The sequence below is a fragment of the Crocuta crocuta genome, unplaced genomic scaffold, assembly GCF_008692635.1.
Source record: "Crocuta crocuta isolate KB4526 unplaced genomic scaffold, BGI_CrCroc_1.0 scaffold144, whole genome shotgun sequence".
Classification (NCBI taxonomy): Eukaryota; Metazoa; Chordata; class Mammalia; order Carnivora; family Hyaenidae; genus Crocuta; species Crocuta crocuta.
In genome coordinates this window covers 432,630-449,739 of record NW_027529669.1, presented here as the reverse complement: position 1 = coordinate 449,739, position 17,110 = coordinate 432,630, and the positions used below count along the sequence as shown (strand labels likewise).

The 17,110-nt window shown below is 51.8% G+C and overlaps 1 protein-coding gene across 1 annotated transcript in view; it reads left to right on the top strand.

The window, feature by feature from the left end:
- MSI2 (musashi RNA binding protein 2) overlaps positions 1-17,110 on the top strand; it is a 382,942-nt gene that overhangs the window by 323,890 nt on the left and 41,942 nt on the right. The window contains exons 8-9 of the mRNA XM_077762854.1: positions 3,223-3,337; positions 13,105-13,179. Coding sequence (XP_077618980.1) covers positions 3,223-3,337; positions 13,105-13,179 — 190 coding nt within the window. The remainder of the gene's footprint in view (positions 1-3,222; positions 3,338-13,104; positions 13,180-17,110) is intronic.

Below are 17,110 nucleotides of genomic sequence, written 5' to 3'. Positions count from 1 at the left end.
TGCCCAGGACATGCCGGGATCCCCCAGAGAGTGCGTGTGCCAGGGCCCCTGGCCTCGGGGAGCACTCACAGCTGACCCAGCAGGCGGCTGACAGAACGCACACAGTCAGTGCTGCCCGAAACAGCACCAGCGAGACAGAGCGGGGTTCAGCAGGGCCGCCAGCCTATTCAGTGAGAGGGAGAGTAGGTGGGTTTGTTTAAAATACTCCCATTACAGTCAGTTAACCTTTATGTTCCCTAAATGAAAACTGTATAAACCTGAAATTTTCGTTGATCAGGTTGCCTAGGAACAGGCAGCAGGTTTTCATAAGACAATGCAGTAGATTGTCACCGATAGGGCCATTAGGAAGTGAGCTGGTTAGCGGTATTATTCCGGATCCTGGGGCTGGCGTCAGGTAATTATCTGTCCGCCTCTGCAGAGCACACCCATCTTCCTGGGCGCGGGCAGGCTCTTGCAAATGAGCTTTCTCAGCCTGCTTCAGAGTCCCGGGGATGGAGTGGAGGAGCAAATTGTCACCCTGGGCTTATGAGAGAAATCTGAAAGCCCCAGTTCTGATGAATATATTTCTTTTTAATCACCTCTCTGTACCACTACTGGCAACAGTAATACTCAAAGCAGAGAACTTGGCAAATAAACGGCAGTAACAAAACGCACTACAGAAGTGGAAGAACAAAGTCGCTCTAAGGCAACTTTCGTATAGGTCTGGTTTTTGTTTTTTAATGTTTTTTTATTTATTTTTGAGAGAGAGAGACAGACAGCTTGAGCAGAGGAGGGTCAGAGAGAGAGGGAGACACAGAATCTGAAGCAGGCTCCAGGCTCTGAGCTGGCAGTCAGCACAGAGCCCGACGCGGGGCTCGAACCCACAAATCGCAAGATCATGACCTGAGCTGAAGTCGGACGCTTAACTGACTGAGCCACCCAGGCGCCCCGGTATATGTCTTTTTAATATTTTCCCCCTATAAGATATGCATATACACGTGTTTATCTTCCACAACGTCACTGTAACTTGCTTCCCACTCCTCCCCCTGCATTTAGGGTGACCAGCCATCCTGATTTGCCCAGGCCTGAGTGTTTCCCAGTACTATTGCATGTTATTATCAGTGTACTTTAATGTGGATCCATAGCTTTCAGTCAGCTTGGATGAACCAAAATTGGCTAATTCCCTTTTCTTGGACATTTAGGGTATTTCCTTTAGGGGAAAAAAAATTATAATCAGTGCTTGTCACCACAGTAGCCTTATCCATATAAGGATAAACTCCTGCAAGTAGGATTATTCGGTCAAAGAATGCATACTTGTATGGCTTTTGATGTTTTGTTGCCCTCCAAAAAATATGCGCTGATTCCTACCCCTCCTCCCCATACTCTCCAGGGCTCTGACATCAAGAAATCCTGTCATCATGGCCAGTCTGATAGGGGAAGAAGTGTCTTCTTTAGGGGTGTCACTTGTGACTTACGATACGAAAGATAGGTCTAATTACTAGTCATTTGTGAATTGCTTGTTCATATCCTTCACCCATTTCCATTTCGGGACGCTCATCTCTTCTTAAGCTTCATATAAAGACTTTTTATAGATTATCAGGCGTGAATATTGAGCTATTTTTGTCCATGTTTTTAAAGCGTGTGGTTATCACTCTTGAAAGAGCAAGAGTGAGTAATACCTGTTATCTGGTGTCTCTGAAGAAAGACCAGTAAATATTTTAGGTAATTAAAGCTTCCCCCAAGCCTTAAGCACTAAAATATTTTTTTAATGTTTATTTATTTTGAGAGAGAGAGAGAGAGAGAGAATGCAGAGGAGGGGCAGAAAGAGAGGAAGAGAGTGAATCCCAAGCAGGCTCCACGCTGTCAGCACAGAGCCTGGCTTGAGGCTCAGTCTCACAAACCGGGAGATCATGACCTGAGCCGAAATCAAGAGTCAGAAGTTTAACCAACTGACCCACCCAGGCACCCCAATGAAATATTTTTAATTGAAATATTTGGGATGAGAAGATTTGAGAGATATCCATAAATCCAAAATGGGTAGCTCGTATAGGTCCCTTTAAAACAAAGTATAAGGCACACAATGTAATGTCTTCATGTCTGAGATACCCTGGGAACGATAGTAATTTTCTGTGTGATAGTGAGACCCTCAGCAGCTGTTGAGCCACGTGGAGTTTGGGCTCCTCTACCATCTGGCCCCCTTTTAAATATGGTACCTGATTTTTCTCTTTTCTCCCTCGCTACCAAACTGTCACGCTGATACTTTTTGCTCTATAAGCAGCCCTGCCCTACGACATCGCGTCTTCATCAGCAATGGGGCTAATTAACAGTTAACGATGTTTGTTAAGTTTGTCTGTAAACTAAGAGAAGTAAGCACAGAGCAGGGATCTGAAACGTGCTCTTACAAACAGTGCAGCCACAGCAGGCCGCAGTTTTACCTCTTTCCTGGAGTCTGTATTCTACATCATTAAGGTGGTTAAGGAAGTGACTTCTGGGTTGTGTGAGCAGAATAGGATTAAGAAATTTTGGAGGCAGAAGGGAAACCGGAAAGATTAGCAACCACTTGAAGACGTAGCTGCAGAAGGAGAAACCGGTAATCCAGATGGACAGAGGCGGTGTTTAATGTTATTACTTCTCCTGGGAGCGTGCTGGGGCAGGCTTTATGGAGATGGTGGCATCGCTGACCTAGAAATTTTAAAACGCCAGCTCCCGGGCCTGCACCTGCCGGGATATGGCTCATGGCACATTACCCAAGCCTTCTGGTGTTCAGTTTTTTCGTCTGTGAAATGGAGCTAAAATTAACTGGCCTGTCTATTTAATAAAAGAATCAGATGGCCTGATGTGAAGAGTCACCGACCTAAGGAATTCGCAAAAAGGTGAAGGGCCAAACAGTCATGAGGGCCTATTACTACCGCTGACGTTTTTCTTCACAGGTGCACCCAGCAGCCGCGGTCTGCACACGTCCCAGTCTGAGCGCTCAGCCCAAGCACGTGTGTCTTCAGCCCACGTCCCTGCTACCCCTCCAAACCCAATTTCATCCTTGTAGGTTTCTCCGAAGCAGGCTTTGCAACAAGTGGCATGTTTTCTTAAATATTTGTTTCGCAGGCCATTTACTCGGCATGGCTATTTTTACAGTGAATAAGGAGCAAGGCTAAAAATACCTTAGCTGGTAACCAGATCCGTTCTGCATTTGACATTTACGTGGAATTCATTTGCATCTCATTTGTTCGCCTTTCTGTTTAACAGGTAGAATGTAAGAAAGCTCAGCCTAAGGAAGTCATGTTCCCACCGGGGACAAGAGGCCGGGCCCGGGGACTGCCTTACACCATGGACGCGTTCATGCTTGGCATGGGAATGCTAGGTGAGTCTGGGTGGGACCCCGGGGACACAGCAGAGCCACTGTGGACTATACACCCAGCTGGGTCACCTACCAGTTGGGCAAGCTGCCTGACCTCTCTGAACCTTGGTTTCCTGTCTGTAAATGAAGACAACAGACCCCTATGCAAGGCGTTTGTAACCATTCAATGAATAGAGACAGATACATAGATAATAGATAGGTGAACAGGTAGGTGGGTAGGTAGGTGATAGATAGATAGATAGATAGATAGATAGATAGATAGATAGATAGATAATCATCTTGTTCCATGCCTGGCTCATAAGAGCTGCTTGATATTATTTTATCTCCTTTCTGCTCCCCTTTCGAAAAGAGAAAAGCCACCCCGCGGCCTAACTCCTCCTTACTAACTGGGTGTTCTTAAAGACCTAAGAAGACTGGCGCCTTCACCCGAGTGAGCTGAGGCTACATTTTCTAAAACTTGGGAGAGGAGGGGGAGTGATGAGGATGGGCTATAATCCTGTTTAAATGATTAACATTTTTCTCTTGGGATATCAGAATTTGCATTTAAATGGATGTTTTAAATGGCCTGTTTTACTCTTTATTTGCCAAAAAAAAAAAAAAAAGATGAAAGACAAAATGTGTTTGTTCTGACAAAAAATGATCTCTCCTGGCTTTTAGAGAAATTAAGTTGCATATTATGCCCCTCCCTTAAAGGTATCTCTGTCCGTCCTGCGTAGATAATTGAAAATCTTGCCGCTTAAATGGCATGAAAAATGGAGAAGGCAGTGGAGGAGCGTAATGGTGTGGGTCGCAACAATAATTAGAAATTTCAAGGCGAGAGAACGGTATTTTAGTGCAAGTTATTGTGTGTCGGGAAAATACTAATTAAATGGGATAAATGGTAGTTAATGGTAAAATTCCATTCAGACACATGATCTGTCTAGCTTTAATGGATTTTCATTTGGTTTGGCTAAGAGTCCTCCTATATTGTTTGATCGGCTCTTTGTGTGTTTTCAGATTTGCAGCCGTTTGAATCATTCCTGGCTCAATTTTAAATGTATAAAACTTTTCTTGGTGTTATAAATTCTAAAAAAGAATTGTATCTATTTTGTCTGAGGAAATACCAAGGGGAGGGAAAGTTATTTTGTGGAACTTTAAGAAGTGAAAAGAGATGCCGTGAGAATTACTGAAACCGGCTGGGATGTTACTTCTTCTCGAATGAATGTTTTTCGGTTTAACTGCATTTCAATGGAAATTCCTGTTTACTTCTTTTAAAATTGGCCAAATGATTCTAAGGCTGATCTGGAAGAAGAAATACATGAGACTGCATAAGGAAATGTTTTCAAAAGAGCAATGAGAAAAGACCACTGTGACCAAATAGCAGAACATAGCACAAAGCTACAATAATTAAATGGTGTGGGATATAGGGACGCGCCTGTTATAGAAAGTCAAAACACCTAAACTAAATGTACTTCTGTGTAAGAGTATAATTATTATACAGAAATGACATTTAAAAATCAGTGGGAATTATCTCCTGCTTGGCTAGGAGATACTTGGCTAGCTCTTACTTCAAAAGCAATTTTTATGTGGTCTTTACCTTATGTTTATAGACCAAAAGAAGGTCCAAATGGATTCATAGTTTTAAATTTTAAAATCACATCGTAAAAGAGTTGCGACCTGCAGGTTTGGGGAGTCTTGAATTTTAAAGGGTGAGTATAAAGGCCCTGGGGCATAAATTAGGATCAGATCTTCAGGAGATGCCCTATCTTTTCTGAGGCCATCTTGAAGAGAAGAACGAACTGTTTTGGTTTTTGTTTTTATTTAAAATTTTTTAACGTTTATTTTTAGAGAGAGACAGAGCATGAGCAAGGGAGGGGTAGAGAGAGAGAAGAAGGCACAGAATCTGAAACAGGCTCCAGGCTCTGAGCTGTCAGCACAGAACCTGACGCAGAGCTCGAACTCAGGAACGGCGAGGTCGTGACCTAGGCCGAAGTCTGAGTCGACTGAGCCACCAGGGCGCCCCCGAACTGTTTTCTTCAGGGGGACACAGAGGCATGAGGCCAAGGCAGCTCACTCTTGTCAGTGGCCACAGAGCAGAGGTGCAAAGGTTACATTCGCCCCAGACTGTGCAGGCAGGGGCTGGGGACCGATGTCTCCACAGACACCCAAGCTCGGATCCCTGAGCAGAGGGCACCCAGGGGTTTTAAGATGGGAGCCAAGGCATGGAGGCTTTGTTGAATCCGGGAGGTGTTCGGGGCCGGGTGAGCTTTGAGCACCTGCTGCACGCCTTGCCCCGGGCCAGCGCTGATGCTTAACAGGGCGGATATGGTCCCTGCCATCTGGAGCCTGTGGCCCCATGAGCGTGACAGCAGTTCACTGCTAACCCTACAGATAGCTAGTTATTCTCACAGAGTTGGGGGGTGCTTTAGGAGCACATAATAAAGCATGGAAACTAGTCTGAGGAATCAGGGAATTACCTCCCCTGGTAGCGGAGCTGAGAAGGTGAGCAAGCTGAGGGTGATCCAGACGGGAATAGCCTTCGAAGGCAAGGGTTCTTGTGTGGAACCCTGAGAGCCCACTGGCCTGGCAGAGGGGTCACATCCACGCGGGGCATGTGTGAGGAGGAGGGCCGGGTTCAGTGCCTGCAGGATGGGCTTTGACCCCAGCTGGTGGCCGGCAAACCCTCGTGGTCGGTGTGCTTCTCCAGGTGCCATCTGATTGGCTCCTGCTTCTTGAGGGAGGGATTTATGACGAGTGATGAATGGCTGGCGCTCACTCACCTGCCCCAACTACTCCCCCCCTCACCTGTCTCTCATGGTTGAAGTTATGACTTCTCTGAGCTGTAGTAAAGAGGTAATTGGTGGTTTAAAATGTTGCCGTTGTTAAGTCTATTCGTCCTTGAGTTATAACCTCCCCTGGGCCACCCCTCACCCCCACCCCACCAGCTGACATCCCTGCCACTTAAAAGGCTTTTGCCTTTTGCCCATGGAGTGCTATTGAGGCTGTTACCAGACGGAGCCCCCAGACCTCAGCCAGCGCCCCCTCCTGTCACAGAGGTTTTCCTCCTCCAGTCAAGCATAGGGCCCTTGGGATGGGGGATGGGGGATGGGGAATGTGATGGTGTCAGCCTAGCCTTCACTAATTGGGAGTGGGGGGCTGGGTAAGCCCGTGGGGAAAGCTTTGGATTTGAGAACCAGGGGATCTGGACTCCTCATGCCATGAGCTGTGTGACTTGGGGTCAAGTGTCCCAAGTTACCCCTCTTTCTTTCAGCTACCACACCCTTAGATAGGGATATGGGAAACTCTCATGTCGTAGGGCTGTTGATGATAAAGGAAACTGTAGCGTGCCCAGCCAATGCTATATTTCATCAAATCCGAGGTGCCGTAGGTGGTGAAATCCATCTTTGTACAAACATTCAGAAAGAAAAATATATATGCTGTTAATTAACTGGCACGGAAGCTCTCTTATCACAATGACTGTGACGTAGAGCCTACTTTCAGAGATGTTAAAATGTGAAGGAAAAAAAACATGTCTTCCAGTCAACAGACTACAGTAGCACATACTCAAACTGGGAGCCGTGGTTAGTAAAGTTGTGGGGAACCCCAGGCATTCCCACTCAAGCAGGTGCCCAACACCCTTCCTGCCGGTGGCCGGGAACAGTCAGAGCCTCCGGTGTGACTTGTGCGGTGGTACCCAGTCTCCTGCTCCATTCACACCCTCAGCCTAAGGAGTAGGGTTACCTTTGAGTTTCTGCCTTCCAACAAAGATCAGGCGTCATCAGACCCCGGCCCTCCTGCGGCCCCAGCCACTGCGGTAAGGGCCTCCAGACACACCCGCTGAGATGAGCTTCCTGAGGGCTGCCGAGACGTGCCCCCAGCCAGGAACGAGCCCAGCCCAGGGGCCAGGTGCAAGGGGTGCCTCACGCCCGCACGGCACCAGGGAACAAACAGTCTCCCAGCCTGGTTGGCCTCTTCCCTCCTCGGCTAGGCTGGAGTGCCCACCAGAGACCCCACAGCTGCCCTCTGCTCTGCTCCTCCATCCGTATAGCCTGGCATCCTGGGCCTCTGGACGCTGGGCGAGGACAGTACCCTCTGCCGTTTTGCTTCTTCCCTCTTAACGTGGTGGCACTGGACAGAGTCTGCTCCTTTGCTAAGGTGGGACGGCCTTGACATGTCCCCACAAATCACCTGGGTCACCGCCCACCCCCCATGGCGCTCATCCGTCCTTGGAATAACTACCATCACCCGTGACATGTCCATGCCATCACCAAGACAACTTGGCTGATAAACTCGGCGCAGACAGAAAAACGTTTATTAAGAGTTCATTAATGAAATGAGGATTCAGTGATTTACATTTTTGTTGCTGGAAGAGCAGAAGAGGTCTATAACCCTTGAACAGGTTTTTAGAAGTGAGGCTATTAAACCATGAAAGCTTTTTAATCCAGTCACTCAGCAAATATTTATTGAGCACCTACAAAGGGCAGGCACTGTTCTAGACGCTGAGGATGCATCAGGGAGCAAACATTCTAGTGAGACGACAGATACATTGGTCTGTAAATGACTCGGAAACCATGAAGCTAATTTTTAAATACCCTTTAAGGTTTGCTCGTGCTTTGGGAGATCGCATCAAAGGGAGGCAGATGAGCGTGTAGTTGCACTTCATTCTTTCTTGATCTCTCTTGATGTGGCTGCCTGCATCCTTGGGAGGAAACCTATAGCTGTTTTGGTTTTAGCTTTCAGAGCCTTTGACAGAATCTTAGAATATTCTGCCCAATGGGAATTCCTTTCAAAGAATGGAAGAGAGCAGTGGAGGGGTCATTCTGAGGCCAGCCCTCCCTGCCTTTGAGCCAGACAAAACCAAAATCAACTGAGACCCTTGGAGAAGTCTTTCAGCAGCCTTCAGACTTTGTTCCACTGCATTGCGGTGGCCAAGGTGTGCCCACCATTCTCCAGCTCCGTGCACTGGAATCTCTGGCTTTTCTCTTTAACTTTTTTTTAATGTTTATTTGGGGGGGAGGGGCAGAGAGAAAGAGAGGGAGACACAGAATTGGAATCAGACTCCAGGCTCCACGCTTTCAGCACAGAGCCCAAGACAGGGCTCGAACCCACGAACTGTGAGATTATGACCTGAGCTGAAGTCGGACGCTCAACCGACTGAGCCACCCAGGTGCCCCTCTGGGTTTTCTTAATGAAAGTGGACTTAATAAAAGCAAACATGATTATTGCTGATATATTTTATTCCTTTTGGCCTTCTCTGCCCTCAGCCACATAGTCCTACTGCCTTTAACTATCTTGGCCTTCTGGGCACACACTCTTTCACACGTGTGGTGCCACCGGTGGAGAGCGACTTTGTTGCCCAGGCCTTGGAGAAAAGCTGCCGTCTACAGGTCCGGAAGTAGACTCTGTGACCCAGCTGAAGAAAGCCTAACAATGCTCTTAACAATGCTCCCACCGAGAAGCCCCTGTGAAGTCTTGGCCCAGTGTTCGCCGACATTAAGCCCCTCCAATATGAAAGGGGAAAGAAATCATCATCTAGAAGAGACGAAGAGCTGTAATCCGCAGGTGTTCACTCACAGATCAAAAGGAGATTGGCTGGAATTTAGAGCTGCGTGTCTAGACTTGTTTGTCTTTCCCCAGAATATCTGTTGAGGTCCTTCCCAAGGGGGTCTCTGTTTGTTCAGCGGTGTCCCAGTGAGCAGGAGACTCCAAATCTACCCCTTCCTTTTCCTTCCAGCACAGCACAGTATACCACAACTCCCTGTGTGATGGAAAGGGCCTATATTTGCACTGCCCAAGATGGTAGCCGTAGCTCTGGGCACTGGAGATATGGCTCCTACAACTGAAGAGCTGGGGTTTTCATCCTCATTTAGATGTCAATTTGAAATGGACAGCGTGGGCCTGAAGATGCTTCTGGGGCTCGGGGTCTGAGCATCTCGGTAGACCTTGGGCTTCACGTCCTGGCCTGGGAAGGGCTCAGGCACTAGGTGTTGCATCTGGACGCATTCCTCACCGAGCTAGCGCGGTGCCCCAGGCAGTGCTCCGCATCGCGTGTGCCACGTGCGTCACACTCGGGCAGGTCCCTGGATAAGCAGCCCTATTCTTGTCTCTCTCAAGTCAGGAGCCTGATGGGAGCAGTTTTCCTCTGCTCTGAGTAGCTGAGTCACAGAGCCCGGGCAAGGATGAGTCATGTGCCCAACCTACAATGCAAGCATATTCCAGGGCTGGAGCAATTGTCTTACAGAGTCGGAGCAAAGATGGAGAACCACAGTTCAGATGACTCTGCCTGCATCCCCAAAAGGGGGCCCCAAAATGAGCTGACAGGCAGATTCAAATGCTATTGTTGATTGATTGGTTGATTGATTGATTGATTGATTTCTGCCTGCCTTTCTTTCTTTCTTTCTTTCTTCTTTCTTTCTTTCTTTCTTTCTTTTTCTTTCTTTCCCTTCCTTCCTTCCTTCCTTGCTTCCTTCCTTTCTTTTTTTCCACAATGGAAAGCCTATCTGCCAGAAAGGGGGCCATCCAGGCAGCAGGCTTAGTTTTCCCTTTAGTGACAAGAGATAATTACTGTGGGATTGATCAGGCATCCAGAGTACTGGAGCAAATAAACGGTGTAGTGGCCGGTGCAGGAGGGGCCCCACTACTAATGGAAGTGGTGGCTGGGTCATCTCTGGGTAATATGGCTTGATGGAGCAGCCACACCGGTGAGCTCTAATGTGCTATTCATATGCAGCCAGCCAATTTCCCCGGGAGGCCGGGGCGGTGAGCCGTTCGAGCAGAGCTGGGCTGCACAGCAGTAAATGAAGAGGAAAATTGAAGTAATGTTGTATTATAAATTTATGATTTCATCTGCCTGACCCAGAGGATGTTCCCGATAGTGGGGTGGAGATAAGAACCCCCCCCCCAACTCTGGCAGATGCCAAATTCTCATCTTGGTTGTGCAGGAGACAATATTGACATGGCCAGGAAGATTGGGGTGAGGCCCCAAAGTGGGGTGATCTTGACCATGCGTGTGTTCCTTCTTGTTTGAAGACTGTCGCATATGCCCAGCAGAGAGCAGATCTGGAATGATCTCTTGCCCGAGTCAGGGAGTGGCAGGGTATGCCACCCTCCCTCCCACCCATCATCCCCCCCCAAACCCGAAGGAGTCTTGAAGATGACACATGGGCCTACACTTCCACTGTCAGATTAACATATTTCAGACCCAGAGTGCCACAAAGTTAGAAGCAAAAGAGTCAGTTTTCACCAGGAAAGCCCCTAAGCAGCAGTGGTTTGGCTGTTTGCATATAATCCGTTTATCAATATTGTTGAAATAATGGTTTAAGAAACCTAGTCATGAAAGATCTGATTTGATAGCAGGTGATTAATTCAGAGAACTGAACTGGCCAGCCATGAAATAAATACCAGGGGAAGAAGCCGCTGAGCGTGCGTCCACTTCAGACATCGGGTCTCAGCCTCCATCCCTCCTTCTCTGTCCCCGTGTGCCTTTCCGCACCGGGCGCCAGAGCTCTGTGTCACATGTGGATACCCCTCTCCTCAGCAGTCGACGCAGAGCCACCGGGTCATCCTGTCTTGTCTGAGCAGCTTTCTGCCAGCAAGGCACTGAGTGCTGGGAAATAAACACCCCAGGAAAGAGCGGGTGAGGCCCTTTTGAGGTGGAAACAGGTCAGTTGGCCAGTGAGTGGTGACTGCAAATTTGGAAAAGCTCTGGCTAAAACAAGGGAAGGGAAGGGAGCCCCGGCCGGTTTCAACTGAGAATTTGGGCCCGCCCATACTGCAGGGGACCTTGCAGAGCTTTGTACGGATGGCCAGGCTCAAACCACCAGAGGACAAGGAAACCACCCCCACCACCACCAAGGGCATGGCCTTGGACCAGAGGCAAGCGTGGACCTCAAGTCCCCTGATGCCCCCGAGGGCAAGCCTCTCTTCTGGGTCTGATGACAGATCCACTGGTTTAGCAGAAGTTCTGATACCAGCAGGCTTGAAGAGGTGAGGAAGGGCGGGTCCCATCTCTGGGCCTCTAAGGCATCAAGGCTCTATGAAGAGGCAGAGGGAAACCAGCAAACTGTAAATCACAACGCTAGAGTGCACTCAAGATGGAGCCTCCTGAATGATCCGTTCCCATAGCCCACACCGCAGGGCAGCTGATGCTCATGACGCGTCCAGGTGCCCCTGGGACGTGGATGGTGAGACCCCTGATCCTGGTCAGTGGGTGTTTAAGCTGCTGTACAGGACTGCAGGGACTCCGCTGCCTCATGGCTGGAGGGCACTGAGACCATCATAAACCCCACCCATCAAAGCAACTTCCTGCTGCACTTTGGTGGAAACACCTCTGGCTGTCAGAAGCAAAAAAAAAAAAAAGGAGGTTGTTGGAAAGGGCTCGTCAACACACTGAATTGCCTGGAAGGCTGGAGAATAGGCAGGCACTGGCACCCCCTGCCATACAGTCAGCCAGAGCCACAACCAAGCCACAACCCGGGAGCNAAAAAAAAAAAAAAGGAGGTTGTTGGAAAGGGCTCGTCAACACACTGAATTGCCTGGAAGGCTGGAGAATAGGCAGGCACTGGCACCCCCTGCCATACAGTCAGCCAGAGCCACAACCAAGGCGCAACCCGGGAGCGACCTGGTCAGGAGGCCACTGTGGCCACTGCTGGGTGCTGGGTTCACGCTCATGCCATCGGAATAAATTCTGCACTACTGTCTCTCCTCTGCCCCGCTAGCCCTGGAAATGGACCCAAGGAAGACCTCCGTTGGCCACACACAGGCTCACGACCTACTTCCCGGCTGCCTCGCTCAGAGAGAGCAAGGGCCCTTGTCTGCTTCCGCGATGGGAGGCAGGCCTCTGTCTAAGACTCAGACACAGAAAAGGGGTTCAGGTGCTGGGCGGCCAAAAACAGCCACAGACACCTTACCTCAGAGGTCAAGGCCAAAGTCAGCTGTTGCCCGTTGGGTGGTGGTGGTAGTAGGCTGGTCGTGGTGGTATTTGTAGAGCATGAGTGTGCAAAGTCCGATACATCGAGTGCGGGGAGGTAGAGTGGGCTTGGTGGGAAGGGAACGGGTTGGGGGGTTAGCCGTGGGTAGAATCTGTGCAAGCAGCCTACACACCAGCCTCCTCTGCAGCCTGAGTCGAGAGGCAGGGACATAAACAGTGAAGTGACCTAAGCAAGCACAGTGCAGGGTTGAAAGCCAAGCAGCTGCTCACTGGGAGGGTTCATATTTTATCACAGAGGACCACACCAGCACCAGAACATTCCATTAGTTTCCTCCGCACCCCACGCCCAGCCTGGCAGCAGTTTCCACAGACACCCCACAGTTACCGGTCACCCCCGGGTGAGCTGCTGAGATCATGTGGAAAATACGCCTTCNAAAGTACTCATGCTTTGTCTGATGCTGGCTTGGGAGGAGACATTACAAGGACTTTAATCTCCTACTGTCAATAGCTTTAAGGTAAAGTACATTCAGGATAAGCTCTTCAAATGTCAGAGCCAGGCGTGCGCCCTGTGTTTGGTGCTAACGCGTGGCATTTACTCTGGTTCCAGGAAGGTTCCAGAAAGTATGTGGGCCTTGGGGGTCCCTCTGCCCAAATGCAGGTTAATTACCAGCAGGCTGACGGTGGTGCCCCCGGCCACAGGAGAGGGGTGACCCAGGTGCTGGGCAAAGGCCCTCAAGGGAGACCAATCATTTTGTGCAGGAAAATAACTCAGGCTGTCCTCATTTCCGCCCTCCCTGGGATTTCACCCCTGACCTGAGGCAGCTGTACTAACGCAGCCGTGATCTTTCTCTCTGTGTTCAAGGCTACCCCAACTTTGTGGCAACCTATGGCCGCGGCTACCCTGGATTTGCTCCTAGCTATGGCTATCAGTTCCCAGGTGAGTGTCTTCATCTCCTGGGGCTCTGGAGGGGGCTGCACTTGAGGGGAGGCGGGAGGAAACCTGAAGAGAACGCAACTCACACACTCGTCCGTTCAAGAAATGATCTATAGTGCTGAGGTTCAAATCCACCGAACTCCAGGGTCAGGACGCAGCTCCATGTCTGATTAACCCAAGTGTGTCCTCAGTGCCGGGTGTTTGGGAGTGGCAGCTTTTAGGGGGAAGGGAAAGAGCTGTGGCCGGAGCCCTCCCTCTCTCTCCCCACTCTCCTTTGTCTCCAGCCGATTACAAGTTCTCTCTGGACTTATCCTCTGCCTCTCCCATCTCCCTCCTCCCACCCACCACCCACGTCCCCCCTCCCTCCTGCCCCCCCCTCCTTCCCACCCACATCCTCCCTCCCTCCCCCTTCACTCCCTCTTCCTTGAACTCTGCCTGGCAACCCTGGCTTTGGTGCCCTTTTGTGTGTAACCGTGGTGTGCCGTTGGGGTTTGGGTTTGCTATCCTGGGAGGGGGCGTATAGACTCCCTCCCCTGCGTGTAAGCGTCAGAGACTCGAGGCAGAGCCCACCGTGATGCACACTCACACGCTCGGGGATCCCCAGCTCCCGTGCAGCAGGGAGGCCTGGGACCCCCACGTGAGGCAGGCAGCCAGGACAGACATGGTCTTGCAGGGGTGGGGGGGGAGGGGAGTGAAGGAAGCCAGGATTTTGTGGGGCTTTACCTGCCCCCTGAGAAGGTGAGCCAGCCTTTCCCCGACCTGGAGTACAGACAGTATGTAGGGGTGCTTAGGGTGTCTGCACAGAGCTGGACAGCCAGAGAGTTTCTAGAGAAGGCCTTGGCAGCAGAATTTGTCCTCTGGGGTTCTCTGCGGGGGAGGGGAGCCGGGCTTCCGGCAGTTTCACTCCTGGCTGGTCATCCTGCCTGGACCCAGAGCCCCCGGGAGGGCTGAGGCACGGCCCTTAGAGGATCATGTCCAGGAGGCAGGGAGGAAGGCAGGGGAGAGGCTCGGGAGGGTCTCACCCAGCGTTTGCCCGTTCCTTCCCCCGATTGTTCACCTGCCACTGACTGAGTTTCGGGGCGGGGAAGGGCGTTCTGGGGGGAGTCAGGAAGCACTGGGGACACTGGGAGCCAGGCCCTTCGGGGAACAGATCCTCACTCAGCGGCAGAAGCCCTGGGCTCTTGCCCAGGCCACAGGCAGATCACCCCTGTCTTTGGGCCTCACCTCTGCCTTCTGTAAACGTGGGGCCTGGGCAGGATAGTCCCTGGGGTCTGTGTGCCTCGCCGATTATCAGGGTGAGGGGGGCAGGGGAGGCAGGCACCGTAGAGAAGTTGCGTGTGGAAGAGTGCGAGTAGGGGACCCCTCCCAGTGAGCATGTCCCCTGGGGCCATCGGCACTGAGGAAGCCTCCCCGCCCTGCCCCCTGCCACTTCTCTGCACTGGATGGCTGCTTCGGGGTGGCCGTGGGCCCCTCGGAGGGCACAGCCAGAGAAGCCTGCCCCTCTGTTAGATCTTCCCCATCTACAGATGGGGACCCTGAGGCCTGGAGGGGCAGGGAACCCTGTTCAGGGGGGTCATAAGCAGCAAGGAGCAGTGCTACGGTTTAGACCCAGGTGGTCTGTGTCTTAACTACCGCGTTCCACCCTCCCTAGTGTCCATCTGTCCGGGACGATCGCACTAAGCGCACGCAGCTACTGTAATTTAGACTGGAATTAAAATGAAGTAAAATGAAAACTCCCGATTCTCGATCATACTGGCCACACGTCAGTGTCTCGGCAGGAACATGTGGCCAGTGGCTCCCATTAGCACAGCATAATGAAATTGTGTCAGATGACGCTATCCTGAGCATAAAGAAAGAGGTGGGAGATGTGTTCCACATACATACACGCATGTGCACACTGTCCCTCCCAGGGAGAACCAGCTTATCAATGTCCCTGTCACTTCTTGCCCGTCCTCCTGAGCCCAGGAGCTGGTGGCAGTTTTAGGAAAGCCCTTCGTCTCCCTCCCTCCCCTGGCTTCCTCACCAGGGAACATACAGGCTCACATCCTGGCTTGCTGAGAGCGCCATGCTGCTCTGCACACCTGCCTCCCGTCACAAGCAGGCTGCCATTGCCCCCTCGGTGAGGTGTGAGTCCCGGGCAGGCAGAGTTGGGGATCCTAACATGCAGTAATTTGGGGGGTGACAGTGGATCCCATGCTAAGGGCCCTGTCTCGTCTAAGAACCTGCCCTTGCCTCCTAAGCCAGCCCAGGAACCACCTGGTAAAACTAAAAGACCTGTGTCCTTCGATCTGCCCTCATCAGACATGAATGCAAGACAGAGGTGCAAGAGCGACCGACCAAGGCCCGGTGGGATGAGATAGAGTCTTGCAGCTGCCTCTGGAACAGACCAGAGGTGTGAGGGACCTGGAGGGGCCAGGAGTGACCCTGTCCCGGGCCTGTGTGTCACAGCGCCAGCTCCTATAGCTTAACGCAGTCAGCTGGACTTGGTTAGGACAGGAATCTGTCTGGACAGGGGCTCCCTGACCCGTGGGACTTGGCTGTTCTCCTGCCCTCCAGCCATGAGACTCTCCCGTCCCCACCCTTGCAAGCTCACACCCCGGGTGTGAAGTCTCTTGTGTGTCCTCACCCATGGCCACAAAGAGGCCATCAGGAGCCACAAGAGTGAGGCCACCTGCTGCCCGGGTGGAGTGGCCCCGGGCAAGGTGACCCAGTGGCTGGGCCTGGCCGCCCGTGTCACCCTGGGAGGAGGCAGGCTGCTTTCAGAGTCCAGCCCCAGCTGCCCTCGTCCCCCGGAGTCACTGCCTCTCTCGAGAAGGATGCTCCGCCCGCTGTTCCCAAGCAGCGTCCCCCACAGTGGCTTCCCCCTCAAGAACCGAATTTGACCCCTCCCGGAGCGTCTGCCCCAGGACAGGGCCTGGGAGTCAGGGGAGCTTGGGAACGCTCTGACGTCCGCCTCTTACCCCGGGCCAGTGAGGAGCGCTTTGCCGGGTCTGGCGAGTGGGCCGGGTGTAGAGCCACGGCCTCTGGGCCGGCAGACTGAGTCGGCCCCTCCCCACACCCTGGGGTTCTGTGAGCCAGTGACATCAGCACAGCTGTCCCCACCAAATGGCCCTGAGATTTTTGCCTCGTGATCTTTCCGTTCCGTGTCCTTGCCAAGCGCCACTCCACCCACTCGCCACCCCCAGTCTCTCTGGCGATGTGTGCACGCTGCACCCCTCCCAGCGTCTCCTCCCTCCCTCCTTTCTGGACCATCCTTGTGGCGCTGTGCGAGGGCTTCTCCAGGAGAGATGAGGGGACACCCAGGCCCCAGGGAGCTGCTGAGGTGGTTCACAGCGGCGTGCCCTGGGTCCCCCCTCAGGACAGAGGGCCCTGCTTTTCACTGGAGCAGGCCCTTTCTGTGAGTATGTGCCTCCTCTCCTGGGCTCAGCTGCCCATGTCCCTCCGCGGAGCCCCGTTCTGCCCCTGTGCCCGGCGCTGCAGCAGACCGGCCAGGCTGTCGGGTTGGTATAATGCAGCGCCCACCTTAAGGGTTCTGTGCAAGTGAGTGAGATGCTGGTAAAGAGGGCTGGACACGTATGGGTAGTTGCTAGAGTGAGGAGTAGTTCTCTAGAAAGACCAAGCCAATGTCCAACCACCGTGGAAGCGGCTCCTCCTTCCCAGGCCCAGTGTCCACCATGTGCACCCCCACCCCGTCCCCCGAGGATCAGTACTGGGGCTCAGAGAATTCCGATCCTCCTCAACAATCTTCCCTGTTTCCTCTCTTTCCCCCCAGCTCCGGACTCTCAGCTCCATTTAATCTGTTAATTTCTGTTCTTATTTCACTTTGCAGACTATTTGCCGATTTCACAAGACATAATTTTTATCAACTAGCTCTTAAGAGAGGCATAACAAAATTGGGTTTGCTACCATTGCTGGACAGAGGACGCAGTCACGG